Source organism: Castanea sativa, chromosome 4 (genome assembly GCF_040712315.1).
Source record: "Castanea sativa cultivar Marrone di Chiusa Pesio chromosome 4, ASM4071231v1".
NCBI classification, from domain to species: Eukaryota; Viridiplantae; Streptophyta; class Magnoliopsida; order Fagales; family Fagaceae; genus Castanea; species Castanea sativa.
In genome coordinates this window covers 18,850,890-18,860,540 of record NC_134016.1, presented here as the reverse complement: position 1 = coordinate 18,860,540, position 9,651 = coordinate 18,850,890, and the positions used below count along the sequence as shown (strand labels likewise).

Below are 9,651 nucleotides of genomic sequence, written 5' to 3'. Positions count from 1 at the left end.
ATATACAAGATCATTTCACAAAATTGAGTGGGATGGAGATGGGAAATGCACAAATTCTAAATCTATTGAAAAAAAAAAAAAAAAGGAATCTTTGAGGCAAAGGTTTGGCATTTGTGAGCTCTTGAAATTGGTTGAGATGATACAGAATGAGCAAGTCTAATGACAAAACAAATTTCACAGCTTCTAAGATGGCAAGTTGTGATGGGTGTACCATAAAAGTAACAACAATGCTAAAGACAAAAAAAATTTCAGCATTTCTGAAATTTTTGTGAAAAAATTTGCATCCATATCACTTGAAAGTAGGGAATTTTTTTATACAGTATGGAATTAGTTCTACACTTGAAAGCATTAGTCTTTGGTGCTTCATGCCAATGATTTTCTCGGCCCGTTTATTTTCTGGAGAATGACTGCAAGTCCTATTATAGCAGTTTATAGATCGTCGGCAGAAAATCAACTGTGTTGGGTTCTAAAATATTGGTCAAATCATCTATACTATAATCCCACAAAGACAACCTTTCTACTCCATTCCATATTCTTAATCCGCGTTCTTCATCTGACTCAGCATCTCTTTTGATGAATATGCCAGCAACCCAAATCATACAACAAGTAACAAACCAAATTCGTCTAACTTAAATCTTACACTAACAAGAAAAACTAAAGCACTAACAACAGACATTATCAAATACAAACACTTGGCAAAACCCAAATGGAATAATTATTTAAAAAGCTCAAAAACATACCTGCAAACTTCCGTTGGTAGGGACAAAAGGGATTTTGAAGGATCGCCTGAAGCCGGTTGTGAGGAAAGAGGAGACCGTTTGAGGGTGAGGGTGATTTCCGTTGAACGCCGAGGGGTTGAGGGTGAAAGTGTTTGAATTTTGAGTGAGAGTGTTTCGGAGAGAGCGTTTGAGAGATTGAGAGAGTGTGAGTATTTGAGTGAGGTTGAGAGAGTGTGATTGTTTCAGCGAGGGGTTTGAAATGGGCGTGTGTAGATTTCGAGTCTTATAAACTCGATTTCTACGTGGCTACACGTGGAAAATTTGTCCACGTAATGGTATTGCTGAACACTCAAATCGAGTTTTAAAAGCTCGATTTTTTCTTGGATCTCGAGTTTATAAAACTCGAGATGCTAGTTTCCTACATTCTTTTGCACAGTGACAACTAACGAAAATGTTAGATATCTAATGGTAAATAGCAACAAAATTCTGTGTCCTACTATTATTGGTTAGTCTTGCCAAATAAATGTGCTGACGTGGAGAGAGTGTCTGGAAGTAAAAAAAAAATAGGAAGTTTATTTATTAGTCCAGCGAATTGGAACTGATTGAATAAAAAAAGTTGAAGGAAAATGGATTTGGAATCGGTGAGGAGATACTTGGAGAAGGGAGGAGGTGAGGATGAAGACAAGAACGCATCCACGATTAATGGATTGCCTCTCAGGTTCTTTGAACGCTTCATCATGCAAGACCTTCGTGTCGATCTCATTGAACCTGGTCGTCTCATCTGTACCTTCAAAGTCCCACAGCGTTTACTGGTTCTACCCATCTCTCTCTCTCTCTTTCTCTCTCTCTCTTTATAGCATTCACATTCTCTAGTTATTGAGTAATTCAATGCCGACCTATTTCATTGTATGACAAAACAAGTACAACCTTAGTTTCTGTATGTGAAAAATTATTCAAAATTAGACCATTGATTGCTGAAAATTTTTGGGAAAAACAACAGAAAATGGAGGGTCTATTCTAACCCAATTATATGTATTCTTTAATCTTTATGTGGGTTTCATAATAGTTTTTTATTTATTTATGAGAAAATTGTTTCTGATAATGGGTTTTCTTGTTTTGGTGACTATGTTGTTGTGAAGAACGCTGGTAATTTTTTACATGGTGGAGCGACGGCAACGCTGGTGGACTTGGTTGGTTCAGCTGTGATATTCAGTGTTGGAGCTCCAGCTACCGGAGTTTCGGTGGAGATTAATGTTTCATACTTGGATGCTGCTTATGCTGATGTGAGTATATCTCCTACTCTAGTTCTTGTAAATCTCTTGTCTTTAATTATTCTACTTGTCTCAAAGAGCCTTGTATCTCAATTGGTTGAAACTTGTTTTCAATGGAGACATCAACAATTCCAATTCCTTCTCTGCTATTCTACTTGTTTTTTTTTTTTCCCATATATAGTAAACACCATTACAATTTTTTTTTTTCTTTACAAATCTATACTAATTTTTAATAAGTAAATTATTTGTTTCATTTTTTAAACTTGTAAATATTAGATTTACCAACCTTGTATTGTTAACAATTGTATATAATTTTTACTATGAAATGAGCTATTAGATTATCAATAACTTACACATACTAATTTGATATCTTAGGAGCTTATTTACAATCTTACACAATCTAATATTAAGTTTATCTAAGTTTATTTTATATATGTATACATATAAACATATAGTATTATACATATTTAAATCGAGTCTCATACTCACAAGCTTCTTCACAAATACATTATTATGTTTGGGCTTGGCTAGTAGAAAAGTTGAACCTAAACTTGGACTTGAGATTGGCTCATTTGTGAAATATATGAACATAAACAAGCTTTTTCCACGAGTCAAGCCTAAGTTGTTCATAACGGCTTAGATCATTTATAGCCCTAAATGCATCTTATGCATATTTGTATTAATAGTAGTCTAATTATTTTCAGTTTAGTTTGCATCTTTGCCTAATCATTTTTGCTGCATTATCATGAGTGCATTTTGGTTAGATCTATTAACGAAGTATGTAATGAAGTCTTCATCACACTTGATTTACCATGCATTTGCCTATTCTCTTTATTTTTCTCTATTTTTCTTCCTTGACATTTGAAGACTTTATTTGTAAAAGTGGAAACTGTTCTCTAATATTGATTAAAATTGAAAGTTTGTCTGAATCACTTTTATTTCAGATACTTGTTTAAGACATTGATTTTGAAATGAAAGCTTAGTTTCTTAAAAGCTATGGGGATTTCCTAGCGAGCCTAAGAATCTATGGCAAGAGGTGTTCTTAAGCAAATTTGGGATGCAAAAGAACAAGGTTTCATCCCTCCTTCGGAGGGACACAACATATCCCTGGAAATTCATTTCTTTAATTCTCTGACGTTTCTTCTCTAAAATAAATTTCCCTCTTAAGTGATTCCGGACTAGTGATTGCCAAGTTATCAAGTCTGTTTACTCTTACTTTTTCAACTTAATGCTTTCAGCGTTGATAATGCTCCCCTCCAACAAAAGTCTCCAGTATTTACTCTCTTTTTTATTTTTTTTTTTATTTTTTATGATAGGTAAGAAAAATGTATATTCAAAAAACTGGTAGATGCAAAATAGCACCAGCATATCAAAAGAACAAAAAAGATGGAAAAACAAAAACATAAAAAGGCATTAATTACAAAGAAGAAGAGAGCTAAGGAATAGAGGAAGAGAGTCACTTGATATGAGTCCCCAAGCCCTAACCCAATCAAAAAGGGAACTAGAAAAGAGAGCAAGCAGTTGGTCCTCGGATCTATCCAAATTCTCAAACGTCCACCGATTGCGTTCCCTCCAAATACACCACATCAAACACAACGGAATTAAGTTCCAAATGTAAGATGAATGCTTCCCCAACCAATTCCACCAACTAAATAGAAAATCTGACACCGTACATGAGGGAACCCATGAAATCCCAAAAATTCTAAAGACAAAGCACCATAGCCAATAAGCCTTTCCACAATGTAACAACAAATGATCCACTGTCTCACCACAACGACGACACATAATGCACTAGTCAACAATGTCAAAGCCCCTAAGCCGCAAGTTATCTCCCGTGAGGATCCTATCCCATGTGGCTGTCCAAACAAAGAAAGAGACACACCGGGATGCCTTAACCTTCCAAATACCTTTCCATGGAAAAACATCGGAAGAAGAGCCATGTAACTTATGATAATATGAGTGGATAATAAAATCCCTGTTTTTTGTCAACTTCCATCTCAAATGATCACCACCATCAGTCACTGAAGGTAAATTGGATGTCAAGAATCGAAAGAAATTATCCACCACATCTGCCTCCCAATCATTAGGACCCCGAATGAAATGAACATCCTAAATTCTCCTATCCCCTGCTCCTTGACATATCAAAGATGATTTGGAAGCCTTTATGTTTGCAGAAAAATTGTACAAGACTGGAAAAGCCAAATGGAGAGGAAGATCTCTACACCACCTGTCTGTCCATAATTTCACTCTATCCCCCACCCCAACCTTATACTGGACATTTTTGTTAAAAACTTCCCAACCCATCCGGATACTTCTCCACAAACCACACCCATGAACACCCCCACCTCCCCCCCCCCCCCCCCCCCCCCCAATCTTCCCCAAATTTCAAAGCTACCACCCTCCTCCAAAGCCTATTCTTCTCGATCCCAAAATGCCAAAGCCACTTTCCTAGTAAGGCTTTATTGAAAGTTGTCAATTTCCTCCATTAGTAATAGGCATACACACCTTATCCCAACCCAATAAATTTGTCTTAGGGTCACCTCACAGGAAGTCCCTTTGCAGCTTCTCAATTTTGTTTGCCACATGTGTAGAAATGGTGAACAGAGATAAAAAATAAAAGTGGGGAAGCTAGATAGCGTACTTTTAAGCAATGTCAGCCTACCACCTATCGACAAATACAACTTCTTCCACCCTGCTAACTTCAGTTCAATTATTTCCAAAATAGGGTTCCAAATAGAGGTAGACTTATGGGATGCCCCTAACGGCATACCAAGATAAGTCATTGGCAAGGCCCCAACCTTACAACCCAATATCTCTACCAAAGCATGCACATTATTTACCTCCCCTATAGGAACCATTTCGCTTTAAGCTACGTTAACCTTCAAACTAGTCACAGCTTGAAAACAAAGTAGCAGCAATTGAACATGTAGGATTTGCTCCACCTCTGCATCACAAAACAAAGTAGTATCATCTGCAAACAGGAAATGCGAAACACATTCCCCTCTACCCCTTCTACCATCCGCCCTAAAGCCACTAAGTAAACCTGCCCCCTCCATTCTTTTCACCATCCTATTAAACACCTCCATCATAACTAAAAATAACAAGGGAGACAACGGATCCCCCTGTCTCAAACCTCTAGAGCTACCAAAGAAGTCAATTGGAGACCCATTGACCAACACAGAAAACTGCACTGTATTTTCTGCATTGTAGAGATACAAATTCGAATCCAGCTACACCATTTCTCCCCAAAGCCCATTTTCTTCAACAACTTCAGAAGTGCCTCCCAATTCACATTGTCATAAGCTTTCTCAATATTTAACTTACAGATCACCCCCGGAATCTTACTCTTCGTTCTGCTATCAACACAGCAATAAGAACTGAATCAAAAATTTGTCTACCTCCCACAAAACTATTCTGAGATTTAGATATCAGTTGATCTAACACCACTTTCAATCTATTTGCCAAAACCTTGGCCAAGATTTTATATATACTCCTTACCAAACTAATAGGTCTGAAATCACGAATGTTAGGGGCGTCATTCTTCTTAGGGATCAAAGCTATAAAGGTAGCATTAAGAGATTTCTCAAACTTACAGTGCTGATAGAACTCTTTAAAGACTATTAAAACATCTCTTTCTACTACTCTCTAACAATGATGGAAAAATGCCATAGATTAGCCATCTAGACCTAGTGCTTTATCCCCTTCCATATCTCTGACCACTGATAGAATCTTGTCCTTCTCAAACCTCCTCTCCAACCAACCCCTCTCCAAACCCCCAATTTGATTAAACTCCAGTCCTTCCACAAAAGGTCTCCACTCCTCAAACTCCAAATACAGAGTTTTATAAAATTGAACTACGTGAGCAGCCACTTCTGCTCCTTCCTCATAAATCACCCCATCCACTTCTAAGAAACTTAGATGGTTATACCTTCTATGAGAATTAGCCATCTTGTGGAAGAACTTAGTATTATTATCTCCCTCCTTAATGCACAACATCCTCGATTTTTGTCTCCATGAGATCTCCTCTAGAGAAAGAAGATGCTCTACTTGCGATCTCACTTCATTTTTCTCATTTCTCTCCGTCTCAGTGAGTCCAAGAACCCCTTCCTTAGCATCTAATAACTCTAAAGCCCCCAAGAATTCCTTCTTCCTGCGCCCAACATTGCCAAACTCTTGGCAATTCCACTGAATAATGTCTTCTTTCAAGTTTTTAGCAAACACATAACTAGGCGTACCCTAAAAAGAATGGCGATTCCACCATGAATCAACTCTATCAACAGACCTGTCCGTCTTCAACCACATATTCTCAAACCAAAAGGGACTTTTCCCCCTTGCCATACCCCCTGCCTCCAAAAGAATTGGGAAATGATCTGAAACAGGTCGTGGTAGAATCCGTTGGATCACATTCGGAAAGTGTTGCTTCCAGTCATGTGACACTAGAGCCCTATCAATCCTAGACATGGATGGCAAGTTAGTACCACTAGACCATGTATAACTCCCTCCCTCCAACGGCAAATCTATCGAGTTTAAATATTCAATAAATTCAGAAAACTTTTCCATAGCTAGAGTAAGCCTCTCCACCCCTTCGTTCACTAGGAAAATGAACAACATTAAAATCCCCAAACAACACCAGGGAACATTCCAATGCTGCTGAATACCAACCAACTCATCCCACAAATCACCCCTCAAATTGTTATCATTTGGGCCATGCACCCCTGAACATGCCCAAATAAAACCATCCTCCACACCTTTCCACTAAACCGACACCGAAAACGAGCCCACCAAAACCTCTAAATTTTTTAAAACCCTCCTATCCCACATAATGAAGACCCCACCAGCCGTCTGATTAGCATCTAGAGCCACCCAATCCACATACAGACAGCCCCATATACTGCAAACCAGTTGTCTATCTATGCCAGCAAGCTTTCTTTCTTGAAGGCATACAACATCACTCTTCCTCTCACGTAACAAGTTTCTCACTACCAAACGTTTTTGGGAGTCATTCAAACCTAACATTCCATGAAATCATTTTCAGCTTCATAAAGGCTTTTACGGCCCCACAGCTGTCTCTACCACACCAACACACTATCTCCCATCATAGCTAACATTGAAATTAAATTCCTCAACTCTCTTTTCCCTTTACCCATGGAGGATGCTACTTTTTGGTTAGCAGCAGCTTTCTTCCGTTGCTGGTTAATAACCGCCATCTTCCTTTCTAGCCTTTGAAGATAAGCAATACACAACTTTTCATGATGATTCATAGAAAACCCAATTACTTTACTAAAGCCTAGGCTTCTGTTCTTCACCCAATTAGAGACATCCAGCGTACTACCAATATCCAACACCTCAGAATCACTGTGCACTTCCATCGACAAGGCCAGCCCCAGAGGGATAATAGTAAACAACGGATTACAATCTGCCAAACTCTCCTCCTCACCTGAAACCACTTCTGAGAAAGCCACTTCCTCCACCATCGAGTCACCCAAACCAGGTAGGCCACAATTTGACTTTGGTTCCATCAAAGCTAAATTGGGTTGACCAATCTCACCAACATCTATCGGCCTGGTGCCCTTGTTATCCGCCCCTTGAAGAAAAAGCACACTACTCTCACTTCCAACTTTACCCACACTATTGACACCAAAATCCACAAACCCCGCAATTGATAATCTCTTAAGGATACTTGCCAAGAAAATACCCTTCGAGAGTTGCGAATTTGCCATGTCAGTCTTGCCCGGAACCACCGCGAAGACATCGGAGCTGAACCCATTGGAGGAACTACAATTTAATTCCATCTGAGCTACAGTGTGGCCGTCAGACTTGAACCTAGCAGAGAAATTGCAATTAATCTCCATCGGGGCCACACCAAGACCGTCGGAGCTGGTCCCAACCTCCAACCCATCCACCGCGAGACTGTCGGAGCTGTTCCCATCAATACAGCTCCTATTAACCTCCATCGGCGTTGTTGCGAGACCATCGGAGTTGATCCCGTCCTCCTATCCCAGCCACCGTGAGACTGTTGGAGCTGATCCCATCAGAACAGCTATGACTAACAAGCATCGGAGGCTCTACCTGTCGATCTAACACTGTGATAGTGGGCATCAAAGACTTGGGCTTGTTTAAAGGAACTATTGTTGGTGTCACTGAGTGGGCCAGGGGTGTTGGGCTAGTCGTAGAAGAAGGCTCGCCCATTTCGTAAGTACTTGGGCCTGAGAAGCAATCTGCATCTGACTGAGTAGAGCCCAAGCTAGTTTGGGCCAACATGGGACTCAAGCTTAGGCCCACAGTGGGTTTGCTTGCTTCCCGTGGTACCCACTTAAAACATTTAGGTCCACCTTTGTTATAATCCCATGAAACCCTTCTTTTTCCTTTCTCTCCCACCTCTACAATCAAACCTTTCCCTGTCCAGCTTGTATTCCTTAAATCACTCACCATACCATAATCAGATTCTTTTGAATTTGAATTACACCTTAACAGAAGTCTCAATTTATTTCCTACCGAGATTTTCTCTCCCAAATTAATCTCCACATTAATGCTCCAAGGTTTCACAACTCCTCCACCAGCAGCTAACGGGCAAGGATTGGCCACCGGTCTACTACTCAGCATTGTCTTTGCATGTTCTAGATTCGGCACCACCATCTCCTCCTCTCCTAACTGTGTCATCTTCCCCTTATCTGTGATACATAACTGCTTTAGCTGCTTTCTATCCTCTACTTTTACATGATGGCCTTGCACAGCTTCAGCAAAAGTTCTAGAGTTATGAACCTCCGAATTATGCCTATGCACCTGAGGAATGAATTTTGGATAACCAGAGCCACCCACTGCATAATGGGAAGGATACATCATCTTTCTTAGTTCAAGCCCGAAAATCCTCCAACCATTTTTCTCTTTGCCTTCAGGGATAATAATCGACCTCCTAGACCTGCCAACTTTGAGTTCAGTCAATAGTAAGAACTGACCAAAAGAATTGATGCTCTGTTGGAGAGTATAAGCAATATCACTGTCCCTAAGTGTAAAAAACTGTTTGGAACTTGCCCCAACAACAATGTGTTCAATATTATTCATCAGCCATTGTGCTGCATTCTTTCCCATGAAAACTGATCTCATAATATATTTGCCCCACTCAAAGATCCGTACCGAGAAATAAAGTCCCCCTTCCTCTACAACTAATTGAAAAAACTGCAAAAGCCCCCCAAATCTGATCGGAGAAGATGAAGCGAGCAGAATATCTGGCTAATAAGAGGTAGCCGGGCCTCCTAGGGGGAGGGGGAGGGGGACTATAAAAGAGATCAGAGAGAAGAGTCTCCAGTATTTACATGGTAGAAGGAAGCGTTAAGCTTAAGTAAAATTGTGTGTATAGTAATACATATTTGCAAAGACACATATATAATTTGCACTGTCAAATCCAAAACAATACACTGGCATGATCTAGTCTTTAGTACTGGAATGACCATGAATACATTATTAACCTTGGTTTTCTTGCAGCAACTCATTTATGCGTGGTATTTAATGTATTCGTGCTAACATCTTTTCTTGGTAATGCAGGAGGAAATTGAGATAGAAGCTAGGGTCTTACGTGTTGGGAAGGCTATTGGTGTTGTCAGTGTTGAGTTCAGGAAGAAGGAGACTGGCAAAATTATTGCTCAGGGCCGTCATACCAAGTA

At 39.7% G+C, this 9,651-nt stretch overlaps 1 protein-coding gene across 1 annotated transcript in view; it reads left to right on the top strand.

The window, feature by feature from the left end:
* The first annotated feature begins 1,305 nt into the window (after nucleotides 1-1,305).
* The window catches only part of LOC142630541 (uncharacterized), an 8,554-nt gene continuing 208 nt past the window's right edge, over nucleotides 1,306-9,651 (top strand). Inside the window, exons 1-3 of the mRNA XM_075804531.1 lie at nucleotides 1,306-1,531; nucleotides 1,859-2,002; nucleotides 9,533-9,651. The exon at nucleotides 9,533-9,651 is cut by the window's right edge and continues 208 nt beyond it. Coding sequence (XP_075660646.1) covers nucleotides 1,346-1,531; nucleotides 1,859-2,002; nucleotides 9,533-9,651 — 449 coding nt within the window. The 5' untranslated portion in view covers nucleotides 1,306-1,345. The remainder of the gene's footprint in view (nucleotides 1,532-1,858; nucleotides 2,003-9,532) is intronic.